The sequence below is a fragment of the Coffea eugenioides genome, chromosome 2, assembly GCF_003713205.1.
Source record: "Coffea eugenioides isolate CCC68of chromosome 2, Ceug_1.0, whole genome shotgun sequence".
Taxonomy (NCBI): domain Eukaryota; kingdom Viridiplantae; phylum Streptophyta; class Magnoliopsida; order Gentianales; family Rubiaceae; genus Coffea; species Coffea eugenioides.
In genome coordinates this window covers 1,886,150-1,904,917 of record NC_040036.1, presented here as the reverse complement: position 1 = coordinate 1,904,917, position 18,768 = coordinate 1,886,150, and the positions used below count along the sequence as shown (strand labels likewise).

Sequence of the window (18,768 nt, the reverse complement as noted above, 5' to 3'; positions counted from 1 at the left end):
GACCAGAATTGGGGCTACTAGTATTGGGTGTTTATATATTGAATTCTAAATTGGCCAAATAGATTTAAATAGCAAGTATTTTTTTAAAATGGTTTGACTTGGTTCTAAACTCTCGACACCCTCGGTTGAGATAGTCACGACGATTATGATTCCAATTTTGGAAAAATTTCCAAAATTTGGTTTTGAGTCCCTTCACAAACAACCCGTCCAAATTCCATTCGATTCTGGTTCAAACCCAAACCGTGACCACCTTTTTTTTTTTTTTTAAATATTATTCCCATATTGATATCAAACCGTGACCACCTTAGTTAAATACTAGTGTGTAAATTCTAGATCTGTGTCTTAATTTGAGCGATTTGCATACTGTAATGGGGCAAATCCGCGTGTGACACGTGTTAGATCGGCACGCTGCGCACAGCAGGTCGGCAGTAGATACCTCGAGGCTGGCACGGGCCAGCTCGGCATGAGGGGTCCAGCTCGGCCGTATCAGTGGCCTCCTACGATGGGCCTGATGGGCCGCCGCCTCCGAACATTTAGGGGCCGCCGCGCTAAACCCTAAGAAGACTCCGAACCCTAAGGGGACTTTGACTCCCATAAGGAAACTACAATTTATCAAGACTATGTAAGGTACGCTCACATAAGTATTCTCCACTACTACCCTATTCTGGAGCTCTACTGACTTGGCCGTCGGAGTTATTCCGGGGACTATCGTCCCGTCTTCGTTTTCCCTTTTCAAGACCCATATCTCGATCCCGTCAGGTCGACCACGCGTGGGCAGCTCGGTTCATTACAGTTCAGCTCGGATATAGTTTTTGGCAGTCGCATCAATTGGCGCCGTCTGTGGGAAACACGTTACACTTCATTGCGAGTCATGCCGAAGACTAGGTCGCAGAGGAACGCTGGCGGGTCCAAGGGGACCGAGCGTAGTGGCCCCCAAAACCCCTCTCGGGGTCCAGCACCCGGAGAAGGAGGGGCAGGGCCCTCACGAATCCCGCCTGAACAACTGGTTCAGACGGTGGCAGAGAACCTGCCCACCTTCGAGGCGATCGTGAGCTACCTCAAAGGGCAGTCGGAAGGTCATCAGGACAAGGAGCCAAAGGTTCAGGGAGCAGATCAGTTAGAATCCCGAACTGGGAGTCCCACCAAAACTGGGGCCAAGCGGGCGCGCCGGGAAGTCACGCGTGAGCAAGTCGAGGTCGTAGAACCTTCTCACAAGAACTCCCGAACTGAACACCCGGAGCCCGTCCGGAGGTTCCCCAGGGGAGACCTCTCTCCCCGGAAAGAACGACAACAGGTGCAGGACGAACTGGACCTACTTCTGGACCCTGAGGCGGACAGGTACATCGCTTCCCCCTTTGTGCTCGATATCGAGGAATACCAACTGCCTGCGAAGTTCAAAATTTCAAACATGAAACCTTACGACGCAACCACGGATCCGGAAGACCACCTGTTCGTGTTCATGACGCAAATGCGTTTACAGACAGTCGCGGATGCGGTCAGGTGCAAGACCTTCCCAATGTTCCTAGAAGGAAGGGCCCGGCAGTGGTTCCAGGGGCTTCCCCCTAGATCGATCAGTTCTTTTAACCAGCTCGCACGACAGTTCTCAGCACAGTTCGTTTCTTCACGAGCCTACTCTAAAAGTACCGCTCACCTCATGACTATCCAACAGAAGCCAGAAGAGTCCTTGCGCGAGTACATGGTGCGCTTCAATAACGAGTCCCTTCAGGTTCGAGATCGCGACGACAATGTGGTCATGGCCGCCTTCATCAATGGGCTGCGCAAGCAAAAGCTTTACACCGAGCTCGTGGAGAGGCCTCCCAAGTCAGTTCGGGAAATGCTAGACCGAGCCCATGAGAAGGCCAACGCGGAGGAAGCCAACCGCCTTAAGAGTGCACAAGAAAGGCTGAGGGATGACAAGCGCAGGAGGGGCGCCGACCAGGTGGATGCACGACCTGGCCTGGGAAGGAAGAGCGCTTATGACCGCCTTCCCCGGAGCCGCCCAATGGGGGGAGACAAGTCCTAGACTGGCCTCACGGCACCCCGAGCTCGAGTGCTCGCGGTGATGGAGCAGGAGGGGCTCTCCCGACCTCCTCGGCCTTTGGCCGGGGACAAAAGCAGACGGGACCAAGGTCTGTATTGCGCTTACCATCGAGATGTGGGGCACGATACGGAGGACTGCCGTCATCTCAAGAAAGACATTGAGAAATTGATCAAACGAGGCCATCTTGGGCAGTTCGTACGGGAGGAACGAGCTGACCAGCAACGAGGAAGGCCCAGGTCGGAACGTCCGGGCTACCCCCGGGACCGGTCTCAGGGGCCTCGCGACCGAACTCCCGAGCAGGAAATACAGAACCTGGCGGGGGTGATTAACACTATTGCTGGAGGACCTGCTGGCGGAGATAGCCATACAGCTCGGCGGCACAATCGCCCCCCTCCCACGGGGGAGAGTTCGGCCAAGCGATTGAAGATATATGAAGAAATAATCTATGGACCAGAGGACGCGGTCCCTTTGGCCTCCAATAACCATGAAGCCATTGTGATAGAGGTCATCACCTGTAATTTCAAGGTGAAGAAGGTGTACATAGACAACGGAAGTGCCATAGACGTGCTGTATTACAAGACCTTTAAGGAGCTGCAGCTGGAGGATAAGCAGCTCGTGCCGGTTCGAACCCCGTTGATCGGTTTTGCAGGTCCTCCTGTAAGACCGGAAGGGATGATTACTCTCATGGTTATGGTGGGGGTGTCCCCGAAGTGCCGAACGGTCCCGGTAAACTTCGCGGTGGTTAAGGAGCCGTCGTCCTACAATATGATTCTTGGACGACCCACGCTGAATGCCCTCCGAGCTATTTGCTCCACCTTGCACCTCAGTATGAAGTTTCCTACCTCTGCTGGGGTAGCTGAGGTGCTGGGAGATCCGGAGGTGGCGAGAGCGTGTTATATTGCCACCCTCAAGGGCAAAGAGAAATTGGTAGCTCAGACAATTTGTCTAGAATCCTGGGAACCCCTGGAGAAGGGGGAAAGATTGGAGACAGACGAGGGGTTGGCCGAGCTGCCCGTCCAATCCGGCCGGCCCGAGCGCACAGTAAAGGTCGGCACCGGTCTGGGTGAGCTGATCAGGAGTTCTTTGGAATCGCTCTTGGTGGAATACGCAGAGATTTTTGCTTAGAGTGCTGATGACATGCCCGGGATCCCCACCGAGCTGGCGGTTCATAGACTACATGTGGACCCTAACGTCCGGCCTGTGAAGCAGAAGAAGAGAAATTTCGCTCCTGAGCGAAAGGAGGTCGTCAAGAGCGAGGTGGGTAAATTGTTGGAGGCTAATATCGTTAAGGAAGTCTACTATCCTATCTGGCTAGCCAACCCGGTGCTGGTCAAGAAGGAGGAGAAAGTTTGGAGGATGTGTGTGGATTTCACTGACTTAAATAAGGCTTGCCCGAAGGACTGTTACCCACTTCCACGGATAGATCAGCTCGTAGACTCAACAGCCGGCTATGAGATCTTCTGTTTTTTGGACGCCTTCAAGGGGTACAATCAGATAGCCCTGGACGAGGGGATCAGGAGAAGACCTCGTTCATCACAGATGACGGAACATACTGTTACGTTACCATGCCATTCGGGCTGAAGAATGCGGGCGCAACCTACCAGAGGTTGGTAAACAAGCTGTTCACAAATCAGATCGGCCGGAACCTGGAGGTTTATGTGGATGATATGTTAGTGAAAAGCCGAACCCAGGAGCAGTTCATCTCCGACCTGTGGGAAATTTTCGAGGTCCTTCGGAGCTCGCGAATGCGGCTAAACCCCAAGAAGTGTACTTTTGGGGTCAGGTTGGGAAAGTTCCTGGGCTACATGATCTCTAAAGAATGGGTAAGAGCTAATCCGGACAATATCAAAGCCATCATGGACATGGCTCCACCCCGAACTATCAAGGAGGTACAACGTCTGACAGGGAGGATGGCGGCCTTGAACAGGTTCCTGTCCAAATCGGCAGTTCGGGGGTCGCCTTTCTTCAAGTCCCTGAAGGGAGGTTGACAGTTCGAGTGGAGTCTGGAGTGCCAGAGGGCGTTCGATGAGCTGAAAGCCCACCTCGCTCGGTTGCCAGCTCTGTCCTCTCCCGAGATGGGGGAAACCCTGTTCATCTACTTAGCTGCAGGAGAGGGGGCCATTAGTGCAGTGCTGGTACGAGAGGAGAACAAAGTGCAGAAACCTGTGTATTATGTCAGCCGCGCCCTGCAGGGGGCCGAGGCAAGGTATTCGGCGGTAGAGCGATATGTTTTGGCATTAGTACACGCAGCTCGAAAGCTCAGGACGTACTTCCAAACTCACCCCGTAGTAGTTATGACGGACCAGCCCCTGAAGCAGATCCTTTCCAAACCCGAGTCCTCGGGTCGGATGGTGAAATGGGCTGTGGAATTGTCGGAGTACGACCTGGGATATCAGCCCAAGGCGGCCATTAAAGCCCAAGCCTTGGCGGACTTCATAGCGGATGGCGTTTCTTTTGGATTGCCCGAAGCAGAGGTCGATCAGACCAGGGACATACAGGCCAGGAAGGATGGAGAAGATGCTAAAAATGCGCACGCCGGACAAGCAGCCAAGCCCTTCCAGACCCCAAAGACTACCCAGGCCACCCAGGCCCGAGAAGCAGTAGAGGTCTTACAGACCGGAGACGCTGCTGAGGTCACCCAGGCCATACAGGTAGCGGAGGACGGACCGTCCGAAAAAGCAGCTGAGGCCCAGCCGGCCGAAGAAGCTGCCAAGGACAGACAGGCCGGAGAAGCAGCTGAGGCCGAGCAGACTCAAGGAACTGCCAAGGTCGGAGAGATCGAGGAGGCAGCTAAAGTCGGGCAGGCCGTAGATGCTGTCGAGGCCATGCACCCCGAAAAAGCGGTCAAGGCAGACCTGGCCAGGGATACGACCCAGGCTGGAAGGGATACAGAGGCTGCAGATCTCACCTGGACGTTGTACGTAGATGGCGCATTAAGCAAGGAAGGATGTGGTGCGGGGCTCTTCTTAATTAGCCCCACTGGAGAAGAGCTGCCCTATGCATTGAGGTTCGATTTTAGAGCCTCTAACAACGAGTCAGAATACGAGGCTTTGATTGCGGGGATGGAGATGGCCCGGAGGTTAGGGGCCAGATCGATAAAAGTCTATAGCGATTCGCAGTTGATAGTGAACCAAGTATGGGGGAGCTACGAGGTCAAAGAAGGGTCGCTCAGGAAGTACGTGGCCAAAACGTGTGAACTGAAGGGTCAGTTCGAGCAGTTCGTGCTCGAACAGATTCCGCGGAGCCAGAACAAGAGAGCCGACGCCCTGTCTAAACTAGCCTCCACCTCAACTGGCTTCTCAGGTCAGGAAATACTGGTGGAGGTCGTCAAAAGCCGGACCTATGAACAGGTAAGAGCTGCAGTCATTCAGGTAGTGAGCTCTTGGATGGATCCTATCATTCAGTATTTGGCTCGTGGGGAGCTTCCGCCGAGCAGGTCAGAGGCCCGCAAAATCCTCATCAAGTCACAAAAGTACGCACTCACACATGGAGTTTTGTACAGGAAATCTTACTTGCAGCCTTGGTTAAAGTGCGTAACGCCTGAGGAAGGTAGCTATGTTTTACGAGAGCTACATGAAGGCATCTGCGGCAATCATGTCGGCCCGAGAATATTGGCCAAGAAGGGAATGTTGGCTGGATACTATTGGCCCACCATCTTTAGGGATCCAGCCGAGCTGGTAGCTAGGTGTAAGTCTTGCCAGCTACATGCCCCAATCCATCACACCCCCACTCAGGAAATGATTCCTCTCAGCAGCCCGTGGCCATTCTTCCAGTGGGGGATTGACCTGTTGGGGCCGTTTCCCCGAGCTCTAGGTGGCTGTGAGCACTTGGTGATAGCCATTGATTACTTCACCAAGTGGATAGAGGCCGAGCCCCTCAACACGATAAGCAGCAGGTCGATCCAGAAATTCCTTTGGAAAAGCATAGTCTGCCGATTCGGCATACCGAGGGCTCTCGTCTCGGACAATGGCAGACAGTTCGCTGATCAATCTCTCCGGGAATGGTGCACCGAGCTCGGCATCCATCAACACTTCACCTCAGTGGGCCATCCCCAAGCCAATGGACAGGTCGAGAATGTTAACAGAACCATCCTGCACGGCCTGAGGACAAGATTAGAGTCTGCCCGAACTAATTGGCTGGAGGAGCTACCCACCATACTATGGGCCTACCGGACAACACCTCGGACGGCCACCCAGAAGACCCCCTTTGTCCTGACATATGGGGCCGAAGCAGTGATTCCAGCAGAGGTCGGGGTACCCTCAGGTAGGGTGCAACACTTTGTGGCTCAAGATAATGAGGAAGAGATGCGGCTTAACTTGGACCTGATCGAACACCGAAGGGAAGAGGCGGCTATACGAATGGCTAAGTATAAGGGCCAGATCGCACGCTACTACAACGCTAGGGTAAGACACATTTCCTTCAAGCCAGGAGACCTGGTGTTACGCAGGAACTCTGTTAGCCGAGCTGTGGGCACGGGTAAGTTAGACCCAAACTGGGAAGGTCCCTACGTGGTAAAAGAAGCTGACTGGGCAGGTTATTGTAAGCTAGCTCGCATGGATGGAAGCGAAGTCCCGCGTACCTGGCACAACTCAAATCTAAGGCTTTTTCTTTAGTACCCTGCCCGAGCTGAAGTGATCAGCTGGACAGGTCTGCTCTGTGTTTTATTAGTTCACTGCGTTTAGCTTGGCCTGTTTTGGCACAGCTCAATTTTGAGGCCTTTTTCTTTAAATAGCCTGCCCGAGCTGAAGTAGTCAGCTGGACAGGTTTGATTTTCACTTCATTAAGTTCAGTACTGAGGATTATAATGTATTCAAAGATTTTGAGTGATCGAAAATTTTTACAAGTGTTGGATGAGAAAGGAAGCTATCTATTCCATGTCAAAAGGGCATACATAAGGGGGGCCATACAAAAACGAGCTGGCCAGCTCGGGTCCTACTCTAGCCTAATCAGCCTATCCACAATGCTATCTTTCTAGTTCTCCCCTTGTTGCTCTTGCTCGGGGGAGGTCGCAGGAAGAGTTGGGTCGGCAACCAAGGCAGCCAGGTCGCGCCCATGGGAGTAGCCCGCGACAAGCCTGTCAATCTGATGGACGGCTTGGGGGTTGTAGTCAGGCCATCTGTCGAGGTCAAAGCCCGGCAAGTTCAAGGATTGAACATCTGCCATGGCTTTGGTATAGCCGAGCTGCAGGACGGGGCCATTCAGGATGGCCAGGTCGTTCATGAAAGCATCAGACTTCTTAAACTCTTGGACGCCCAGCTGGCGCCCTTCCGTCCTCGCTGTCTCTATTAGCTCGGCCGACTTCTTCTGCTCGGCCTCCAGCTGGGCGGTCAGTTCCGCGATCTTCTTCTTCTCCAGTTCGGAGGAGGCCTGAGAGTCGGTAAGCTGCTTCTTTGTGGCTTCTAGCTCCGCCTCTGTCACTTCGAGCTGACTGGCCAGCCTATTCTTGGCAGCATCAGCTTGGGAGAGATTTTCCCCCATGTTCTCGTACCGCTGGGCCAGCTCGACACCTACGACGTTGAGCTGCAAGACCAAACCAGTCAGGGTCTACGTATTAAAGAAACCTTGCTAAAAAGACTGGAGGGTGGAGGAATTACCTGAGCTGCGCTCAGGTAGTAGTGCTCTAACAGCTCAGAGTTAGAGGCGAGCTGTAGGAAGTGATGATCGCGAGGGAGCACCGAGCCCCTGACGAGTTCTCGAGCAGCCTCTGGAAATTGAGCTCGGTCATTCATTGATAGCCCCCACTTCGGGCAGAAGTGGAGAGGATGGGGATGCGTGCTCAGCTCGGTGGGGGGCTTCAGGGGAATCACATTCCTCGCTCGCCATATAGAGGGGGGCGACTCTGATGAGGCCTGCAGCTCGGCCGAGTTGACCCCATAGTGCTCCGCGGAAGCACCAGTAGGAGATGGTTGCGGTGTTGTGGCAGCGGAGGAAGCCACCTCGGTCCTGGCCTTCTTGGCGGTCGTCTTCCTCCTCTTCTTTTTAGGTTCCTCCACTGGAGCAGACTGGGCTGCAGTCTGAGGAATAGGCTCTGGTGGAGGAGGGGCCACGTCGCTAGGAGCAGAGGAGGATACGGTAGCAGGTGTGCGCGAGCTGCCTGTCCCTCCTATGCTCAATAGCTGAGAGAACCTCTTCACTGAGAACAAAGAAAGAAGTCAGTTCGTGCGGAGAAAAAGAGAAAAGAAGAAGAAAAAAGAAGATCAAAGGGATTACAAGCTGTTAGCTCCTCGGGGGTGAGGGGTCGGAGGTCAGGTGCAGGGTCGTTCACCTCTGCTCGAATCAGCCCCGCCGACCGGAGTTGGGCATTGCTGAACTCCTTCACCGATAATCGGGCGTCCGAGCTGACCAGGCAGTCTAGCTCGGCCGCGGGAAGAGGTGAAGGAATGGGGTCAGATACTTGGGTCTCCTCCCTCCAGGTCAAGGGAGGAAAACCCGTGTTCTTCACGTAGAAGAACTGAGCTTTCCAGCCCTTAATGGAAGAAGGGGTGTGCGTGAACAGCTCGCGGGTTGGGAGTTCTCCCCCGCTCCTGCGAGCAAAATAAACCAGCCATGAACTGGTCCGCTCACCTTCATTTGGAAGAATGACCTGAAAAGGTCCAAGGAGTAAGGAATTTCGAGGACTCGGCACATAATGAAGAAACCGAGGATCGATCGGATGGCATTTGGAACGAGCTGGGTTATTCGAATCCCCCAGAAGGTCAGAATTTGATAAAGGAATTGGGGAATGGGGAGACGGAGACCAGCTATGAGCTGATCCCTGTAAATGGCTACAAATTCAGAAGGAGGTCGGCAAGCATACTCCCCTGGTCGGGCAGCCCTGGCCTCGAACTGGGGGGGGGATGTCATATCTCCCCGCCAGCTCGTCGACATTCCCCTGATCTAGCAGAGGGGGAATGAGCTCGACTTCCCCAAAGTCGATATCCGGCCCCCTGGAGGGACCTGCCCTGGTCCGAGCTGGAGCTACCTCTAGGGGAATCCCTAGGTCGGCGACTCCAGCGTCGGGACGGACGGGCTGGTCGGTTTGGTCCATGCCTAAAGTAGGAGAAGGAAGGTATTCGGACGAGCTAGAGGAGGAAGAACTGGTGGAAGAGGAGACTATCTCTATGGGTGCAGGTCGGACTACTCTACGCCTAGGTGCCGAGCTAGTGATGTCTGAGTGTGTGGACGAAGAAGACATAAAAGGAACAAGAAGACTTACTAGTGGATAAGGAGGAGCTGATGTGTGTTTAGAGGGAGGCGCTACTCTTGGAGGAACTCTCTAAGCAAGGAGCGAGCTGATAAAATTTGTGGAGGAAGAGAATGAGAAGGTAAGCGTGAAAGTGACGTTTGGAAGGGCCTATTTATAGGCCTCCAGGGCAGGAAGCCGAAAAGGCCCGAGTTGGGAATTTGAATTTATTGCTGAAGGACGGTTATCTTGGAAAAACGCTTGAGCTGACAACCGTCATCATGGGAGGACGTGACCCTTGAAGTGACGATTATGACAGCATACGTGGCGGTTATCCGGACAAGGTGCGCGGTCGTGGGATCGTGGGTCCCACCCCAGGCTGACCTGACGCTTCGAAATTTGGTCCAGACTCACGCGACCCCTCGGTGACTCTAGACTCAAGGGGGGCTAGTGTAATGGGGCAAATCCGCGTGTGACACGTGTTAGATCGGCACGCTACGCACAGCAGGTCGGCAGTAGATACCTCGAGGCTGGCACGGGCCAGCTCGGCATGAGGGGTCTAGCTCGGCCGTATCAGTGGCCTCCTACGATGGGCCTGATGGGCCGTCGCCTCCGAACATTTAGGGGCCGCCGCGCTAAACCCTAAGAAGACTCCGAACCCTAAGGGGACTTTGACTCCCATAAGGAAACTACAATTTATCTGGTCCTATATATACTACTCTACCAAGACTATGTAAGGTACGCTCACATAAGTATTCTCCACTACTATCCTATTCTGGAGCTCTACTGACTTGACCGTCGGAGTTATTCCGGGGACTATCGTCCCGTCTTCGTTTTCCCTTTTCAGGACCCATATCTCGATCCCGTCAGGTCGACCACGTGTGGGCAGCTCGGTTCATTACAGTTCAGCTCGGATATAGTTTTTGGCGGTCGCATCACATACGAAAGGGGCTTTTTGGGTTTTTGGTTCAAATTTGCAGGACCATTTGAGGTCTTAATTTTGGTTTTTGAGCGCTTTGCATGCGAAAGGGGCTTTTTGGGTTTTTGTTTCAAATTTGAAAGGATTATTTGAGGTTTTTTTTTATTTAGTTTTATTTTATACAAATATTTTGCCTGGGAATATGGAGAAAAAAGGATGGAACAATCGGAATATGAAATCCTGAGGAGTCTTCTCGACGCTTGATGGCCTCTGCAGCTGCGGTTGCTACTGACCCTCCTCATCCTCACCATCACCCCAATATCTTCAACAACTTGTCTCGATTCCTTGATACCGTCCCCAACAATCTCTCCACTTTCCTCACCCCACAAACCTCACCACCTTATTCCTCCCCCTCCAAATTCCTCCTCCCTCTACCCTTCCCCGACTCCAGTCGCCCACCACTCTTATCTCCCGCTCGCTTATACTGATTTCCCCTTCGACTCGTCGACTACTCGGCGGCCTAATTCGCCGCTATCTTCTCCACCGGCCGTCAAGAACATGTCTTCTAAGTCCGGCGGTCACGGAGGTTTTCCTTCCACCGTGAGAATTTCCGGCCTCACATCTACTAAAGACAGCTCTGGGCCGGCATTTGTGGGCCAAGTCTTCAGCATGTGCGACCTTTCTGGGACAGGTCTCATGGCTGTTTCTACCCATTTTGACGTACCTTTCCTATCCAAAAGGTATCACCTGTTACATAAAAATCCTACTTTGTAAACTATAATACCATTCTTATTTGTTCACGGGCTGCAGATGAATTATATTATTTGTTTGCTGAGAGAGTCCCTTTTTTTTTTTTTTGCATCAGAGATGATAATTCATCAAGAAGGCTTGCTTTAGGTTTCTCGAAGCTTTTATTGACTTAGGTCTAATGCCTGGAACATCTTTAATTACAGATTCAATTTCCCTCCAGTTGTATTGGTTGTTTGATTTGTGAGGCCTATTTACCAGGGATTTAGAAACGTGCTGATTTGGTTTTGTTTCGGGTTCAAGTTCATTTTGAATCAAGTGTATGTTATCTTAACATCTAGTAAAACAGCCGAGGAATCTAGAAAGAAGAAATTAACATGGAATGAATCTAGCGGATTAAAAAGGTACATAGCTATAGTAAGAGTACAAATAAAGCTTGCAGCTTTTCTGTACTATGGCCTTCAAAAATGAGAATATGAACTTTCAGAGTTTCATAAACTGCATATGAAAAAGCTAGTTTTTTCAAGCACTTGCCTCCAAAATAGACAAAAATGCAACAAAGACAGCCAGGGACCAGTCCTTTATGAGATCTTCAGAACCCTTTTGGAACTAGTTACTGATGTGACATTTGAAGAGAAGTTTGAGGAGAAGGTTGGATCAGTCTAGTCGGGACGTGCTGTAATTGATGAGAAGCTATGATCCAAACCATGTAATTTCTGCCTTGCTGAGACATGCCTATGTTGTCCTTGTTTTGAATGACTTTCTGTATTCCATAGGACTCCCCAGTGGCTTAAGAAGATGTTTGCAGCCGTTACCAAGAGTGAAAGGAATGGCCCTGTGTTCCGCTTTTTCATGGACCTTGGAGATGCAGGTTAATTTTTAAGATTAAAGACATGCATAGCTTTCAGTTTTAAACATATTTGACGTTGTATATAAACTGTATCATTTGAAAGCAAACTGTTATATATAGGCTAAGAACAGGTATTTGATTGGTAGATGGCTTTTTATGCTCTTTTAGCTTGTTTTTACAGGTCATATCCTCTTTGATTGGTTGGACTTATATCCTTTCCTATCTCAGAGGTTGTTTGATGCTTTTTTTAATATAAAAAATGAATTTCATTCTCCACACACTTTCTTTGTTTTCTTCTTCCTCGGCTGCTGTAATTCTAATAAACATCGAGCTTAACATACCTTGTTATAGAGAGAATTACTCATATTCTAATTTATTCTGCTTCAGTTTCTTATGTTAAACGGCTGAATATTCCCAGTGGTGTCGTTGGTGCATGTCGCCTTGATTTAGCATATGAGCATTTCAAGGTACTGGCTTGCTGATCTTGAGGGACATATCTGAATTTTATTTCTTGCAGCTGATCATTTTATGAATATGGAGTGGCTGGTTATCTAGAGTTGTAAATATTATGTTTCTTCTGGATGGACAAAGTTTAGGATGTTCAAGAAGGAAGAGGGACATTGTAGATAATTTTTACAATTTGGAAGGTTTTCTTATAAGAAAGTGATAGAAAGTTACTTGGAAAGGGTGTAAGATGTTTTTACGATAATTTTGGTCATAAAAAAGCAATTACAAGTTGCAATATCATGGAACTATGAATACTAGGATTCTGAGTCATGGATCCTTGTCAACCCTCTGAGGCTTGATTTTGGAGCTTAGAGAAACCTAATTTTCAATGGTAATTCTAAAGGAAGTAAGGATCAGAGCAGAGAATTTCTTCTTCATTTTGTTTCAAGTAATGTTTCAAGTATCATCTTCATATTTTGGCAGCCAGTATTTTCTAAGACTTGTCTATTACAGATTAATGTTGTAGCTTTTTCATTGTTAAAGTTTCTTATATTGGTAGTAGACAAAATCGTATGGAGTAATTTACCTTTTTCTTGGCAAATGTTTTTTCAAAGAATAGCTAAAAGTTCTTTCCATGTGCTATGCAGGAAAGGCCGCACTTATTCCAATTTGTCCCAAATGAGAAACAGGTTACATGACACTTTCTGCTCTTCTGCAGAAAAATATACTGATGCGATAAAAATCAATACGATACAGAAATACCTGAATGATAATAGACATTTTATCCTCTGCTACATCATCTTGCGGTCATGCAGGTCAAGGAAGCAAATAAACTCCTTAAGATGATGCCACAAAATGGGGGAAAGAAAAAGGTTGAAGGAGTGCCTGTTTTCAGTGCTCAAAACTTAGATATTGCTATAGCCACTACTGATGGTATAAAATGGTTAGTTTGACCTCTTGTACATGTTACTTGGTTCGGCCAATTATTGTTAGCTGGATTGCATCTTCATTGTTCTGATAAAAACATGCTTTGTCCCCTAACCTCCTACTAAATATGATTTTTGAATTTAAATTTCTGTTATGGGATGGTTTTTTCTCCCTTTCAATTTCTGTTTAAGATGTGGAATTCCTCTTTTGGTATGTCATGTGTGTCAGTCTCCTAGTAGTGGTGCGTGGTCTTGTCCGCAAGCACCATGAGTTCTCCATTTATCATCTAGATATGCTAGCTATCTGGTTCATCATGGATTTCATTGCTATATGTTGGCGTAACTATGTTTTGTACCTGACAGGTTCGCTTAATTTTGCCTTTGCACTAGGTACACACCATACTTCTTTGACAAAAGTACACTGGACAACATTCTTGAAGAATCTGTCGATCAGCATTTCCATTCATTGATCCAAACTCGGAACATGCACCGAAGACGGGAGATTGTTGATGACAACTTGGCGGCAGAAGTAGTTGAAGAGATGGGAGATAGCATGTGGGAGCCTCCAGAGGTACAAATTTGTAAACTGATTTTACTCAGTTATTACAATAAAATTGATGGTACCTGAGATGCAAACTATTTGAGGAGGCCATTTTCCCCATTGGTTTTATGTGCAAGGAGCTTGGCATGATTAAAAAGGAAGCTTTTATCTGTTTGGCTGGAGCGCAAAATTGCTAGGTAGAGAGAGCCACGGATGGGAAGAATTTTTTTCTTATGCTATGTTTGCTGCAATGGGCATTCACACGATATATCACTTAACTAAGTGCTTGATTGATGAGAAAAAAACATAAAACTTGACTATGTGAAGAGTACATTTGCTTACACCCAGAAGCCCATGTATTGCTTCTTGACAGGTTCAGGAAGTGATTGATGAAATGGGCAATCCTGGGATTCCTTTAAGTGTCATATCCAAGGCTGCTGAAATTCAGCTTCTTCATGCTGTCGACAAGGTTTTTCTCGGAAATAGATGGCTGCGGAAAGCAACTGGAATCCAACCAAAATTTCCTTATATAGTTGACTCATTTGAGAAAAGGTACTGTGATACAGAAAGATTTAGTTTCTGACATAAGCTTGTTTCTTCCCTTAAAACAATATTGAGAGAATCTCTGTTCACTATCATTTTTGAGTTGATCACATTGTGCTGTTTGCTGAAAAATTTGACCATGGACTTGGATGAGTTTAGTTTATAGTTTCAACTTTATTGGAAAATTTGGAGGAAAAAAATTTCTCACCGATGTTTTTCCAGTCAACAAAATTGTGCATATCTTAATGTTGGTGTAATGAAGAGCTCATTGTGACAGTGACGCGTTCTTATCCCTCCTGTTCTTGTAACTTGGATGATCGTTTGCAATCATAACTCTTTTCCTTCCTTTATTGCCTTGTGAGATCAAAATTCCTTGGAATTTCCGCTATCTTTTACACAATCTATTTGATTGCAGGAGTACCGCTTCTTTCTTGAGAGCAAGCAAATCTTCCAACCTCATTGAAGACTGTAATTTAGGAAACAGTAGCATGTCGCTTCAGTGCCTTGACAAGTCAGAGGATCATATGAAAGATAATATCTCTGCTGAGCAGGAAAAAAAGCTGGACTCTCAACTTCCATTCCATGATTGGTTGGCTCTTCCATGGTTGAAGGAACGGCAGAAGCTCCCAACATTAGAAGATAAAAAGTGCCGTCCTGTTGATGCTCTTGGAAAAATGTCCAATCCATTTCATTATTAATGCTGTTAAACTAATTAATTTTTTTTGTCCTGCAGAGAGAAGATTGCCACCGAGTCTAAGAGACAACAACTACAGTCATCTCCTCTTCTTCCGAAGATTACTATGGTTGGTATCTCAGCAGGAGAGGCAGGGCAGATGAACAAGGCCACATTAAAAAAGACAATGGAGGATCTAACAAAAGAATTAGAAAGGATGGATCCGTCAAATCAGCCAGGAACTGTTAGTAACGAACTTAAAATCGAAGAGAGAGATCCTCTTTTTGTGGCAAATATTGGTGATTATGTAAAAGCTGGTTCAGCTAGATTGATTAGGAGAGAAGCCAACTAGACACATTACCAGTTTTGTATCTTTGTTGCATTTAGCTTGTGTAGTTGTTCCAGGTACTGGGAAGATGTAAATTAGTGGGGCTATTCATGTTTGTGTGGTACTAGTGGATGATGTGCTGTGTTTCTGGTGGTTAGAACTGGTAGCATTGGGTTATTAGTCTTACAATAAGCGCCAAGAATAGCAGTTTCATACGGGTAGAAAGTACAGTATTTCTGAGCCTTGTGCCTTTTTGTTGTAGCTGTTGATCTGAAAGTTTTGGCAGCAGTGATAGAGTTTCTTATGGGCATTTCTTGGGCATGTGATAATAATACTCTGGATCTGTTACTAGTATCTTTTTGAAGTCATGTTTACCTTGTTCGTTCGAACAGATGAGAATGGGGAATTTGCATCGACATTAGTTATGTACAATAGATTGAATTCAATGAAAAAGGAAATCTTGTACATGCGGCTTATGTGAAAAAGGAAGATTTATGCATGTGACGCTCGTTTGTGAAGAATATGTTTTACTAACGCTAACACCAGAAAAATGATAAAAAAAAAAAAAGTTTTGTTTGTTCATTTTTGGGTGTCATTTTTGGTTGAGTTGGAGCAGCAAAGCGTCCGGTTTGCAAATGATTGCACAATGCCAAAGAAGAACCAAATACGTTTCCTTTTCAGCAATTTGAGAGGTGTTACTCCGTTGCAAATGGATGATTGATGGACTTCAAAGTTCAAATCAAGGCTGTCGTCCTCATCAAACTTTCGATGGACTTGGCTTGGCTGAGGAGTCAGACAACGAAATTCGGCAGAATAGAAGATAAGGATTTGGTTTTAGCCATTCACTTGTGTATGTGCCCGAATATTTCCATATCCGGCAACAGCGACCGGAGAAACAATTGCATACGAACCAACGCCAGAAAAGTCAGTGATCGGACTTTTTGAGGAGAAAAGGAAAAGGAAAAAAAAAAAAGCGCCAATGTTAACATCAAATCAACTCGTTTAAACAATCATTAACAAGACAGAAAAAAGAATAGTCGATTGGAACGGAGCCACGTTCTGCATCTGCTATAGCTAAGCTGTGGTGGTTGTTGTGCCTCAAAATTTTGTCCTATTCACCATTGTAGATTTCCCCTGCATTTCGTGGTGCGTCGCGATTCTCCAAGCCATTCTGTGCCACCCACCACACAGTATCACCAAGTGCTGTCAAGCTGGTTGACCAATTCCCCCCTCGAATAGATATGGAACCGAAAAAAGTGAAGAATCACCAAAGAGGAAGTGGCCGTCTTTTCTTTTATTCGGCCAAACCCACCACCAATGGGTGACACCAAGTTAAAAACACCCTCCGGCTCCACGAAGGGCACGGCCGCCCCCCGAGGACAACTGCAACCAAGTCTCTAAAGTCGAAGGCCTAACTTTTCTGGGAGATGCATTAATCGGATATAGCTGATTCACTCTCAAGCACTTTTGCAAGCACTTTTGCTTTTTCCTTCCCCTTTCTTTGAACCTGAAAAAGATCCCGTAAAGCAACATGCTGATGTAGACGCTGAACACAGGCACCAAAGAATGCTAGTCAGTTCAACTTAATTTTCTTCGACTTGCTGTTCATTAAAGTATCCCTCCCATTCATCAACGACGATACATGTAGTTATTCATCGTGTCCCTATTACACATGATATCTCTATGATTACACCTCAGTTTCTGTTCAACGTTTGCCAAACTGTAATCATCATTGATCCTGAAACGATCGATCATACCATCTTTTTAAGTGAGTATTTAGTGGAAGAAGGCCAGCAATCCAAATTAAGCATCCTCTTTTTAAGTGAGTATTTGTTTTGAACTGAAGAGAATTTCAATTGAACACTTCTTGACTGATTATATCATTTTTATGGCTGGTATGGCGGTTCAGTAGTTGGATATTTCCTTCCTCGGTTTGATTAAAATTGCAGTTCTTTTGTTGATCCACATGTCTTGGATTAAGTTATCCTATTCAACCCCAATTATCCCTCTTTAACTCTCACCCCCCACCCTTAACTCTAAAGAATTTTTTTGTGGTAATGAACACCATCCATCGGTTAACCAAATCTCAGTATCTTATATCCCAATGCATCACCAAAAAAGAACTAAAGTCCCTCTTTGAACTGTAAGTTAAGGAATCGAACCCTATCTGCAGTGAAAAAAGTTTAAAGTTTAAAGGATGTGTCAGAACACTCCTTTGATTTACTATGTTCTTATATCTGCTAGTCCCTTATATATATAGCTTCTTTAAGCCCCCTCCCCTGAAATTAGGATAGATTATATTATAGAAAAATTACGGCGTTGCCAAAAAAAAAAAAAAACATGCTTGAAGTGGTTTCGACTTTCCCTTTTTCTTGTGTTGACATAGATTAGATTGCTAGTGTTACTGGCTTGCTGTATTACGTCAACATTCCTATGCCAGGTACCAGCAAAGCCGAATCTACGAGCCATGCCCTTTCGTTCTTTCTGTAGTAGCTGCTATTTGTTTCCCTTCTGCTAGAAATTGACCCCTCTTAGGATCTACCACCACTGGTTACAAGATTACCATATCTTTGGCTCTAGCATTTGATTTTGGTTGAACCAGGACCATCTGAGATGAGATGCGAACCCTCTAACAAAGTAGAGCAACAAAACAGCATCTTTAGAATAGAGGATATATTCTAAGCCTTTGGCAGCTCTATGGGTCTTGACTGCATCGAGGGGAACAAGGGCTATGAAAGAAAAACCAACATAATCGATCTTTCAGCATCTTCAAACTGACGTAACGAAAATCAAAAGAGGTCTGTCAAATGCCCCATTTTCTTTTGTTTTGCTTTTGGATTATGTCATATGTTTCTCTTGTTTGCCGTATGATGCCCATAAATTCTAACTTTTCTCATTAATTTAAACTTTAGTCTGTACAATTAACAAATAATTGTACGTATGTACAGGCCATTACATTGCTTTTTCATCTTAACCAACGACGTGGGGGAAGATGCAAATACATTATTTCACTTCGTTGAATCAGTCTATTTGCCGAGCAATCAATCTAATGACGGTGAACCTCGAGACTCCGGGCTCTCACGGGCGACCAAAAAACAATTGCAGTCTATCCTCGCTTGCCAAGGATATTTGCATTGATAGGCCTGCCTGCACTAAGCAATTCCTAGTCGGAACGAATGGTTATGTGCTTGTGTTTTCAGACTTCAGCTTGCCCTTTTACTATTTTAGTTTTTTTTTTTTGTGTTTTAACCACTCCAAAATTCTTTTGGACGCGGACCATATTCCTTGAGAACCAGCAAATTCTGGAAGGGATCATGATGGCATGACGCAAATCATAGAAAATTGGAATCTTTCCTCCACTGTTTCGCGAAAAGTGGCCATCACAGTGGGAGCATTTGCCAACTTGGGGTTGAACTGGGGAGGGTGTAAAAGTTTCTCCAAACATATCATTGGAGGTTTTTGGAGGCTGGAGCTCTATTTTCACAATGATATATATGGTAGTATAACAAATATACGACTGAAGAAGTTAAGCTCAAAAATTTGGTACACAATTCGGCTAAAAGTTGCATGATGCACAATTCTATCGTTGCA

The 18,768-nt window shown here is 47.0% G+C and overlaps 2 protein-coding genes across 2 annotated transcripts; both read left to right on the top strand.

Moving 5' to 3' along the window:
* Positions 1 to 2,062: 2,062 nt before the first annotated feature.
* On the top strand, positions 2,063 to 3,166 carry LOC113762539. The gene has a single exon (XM_027306028.1). The coding sequence runs from the start codon at positions 2,063 to 2,065 to the stop codon at positions 3,164 to 3,166; it is 1,104 nt and encodes a 367-aa protein (XP_027161829.1).
* Positions 3,167 to 10,339: 7,173 nt separating this feature from the next.
* Positions 10,340 to 15,570, top strand: LOC113763027. Its single transcript, XM_027306710.1, has 9 exons — positions 10,340 to 10,862; positions 11,646 to 11,740; positions 12,107 to 12,186; positions 12,814 to 12,855; positions 12,982 to 13,109; positions 13,483 to 13,663; positions 14,007 to 14,185; positions 14,592 to 14,822; positions 14,910 to 15,570. The coding sequence occupies exons 1-9, from the start codon at positions 10,681 to 10,683 to the stop codon at positions 15,199 to 15,201; spliced, it is 1,410 nt and encodes a 469-aa protein (XP_027162511.1). The 5' UTR covers positions 10,340 to 10,680; the 3' UTR covers positions 15,202 to 15,570.
* The last annotated feature ends 3,198 nt before the right edge of the window (positions 15,571 to 18,768 follow it).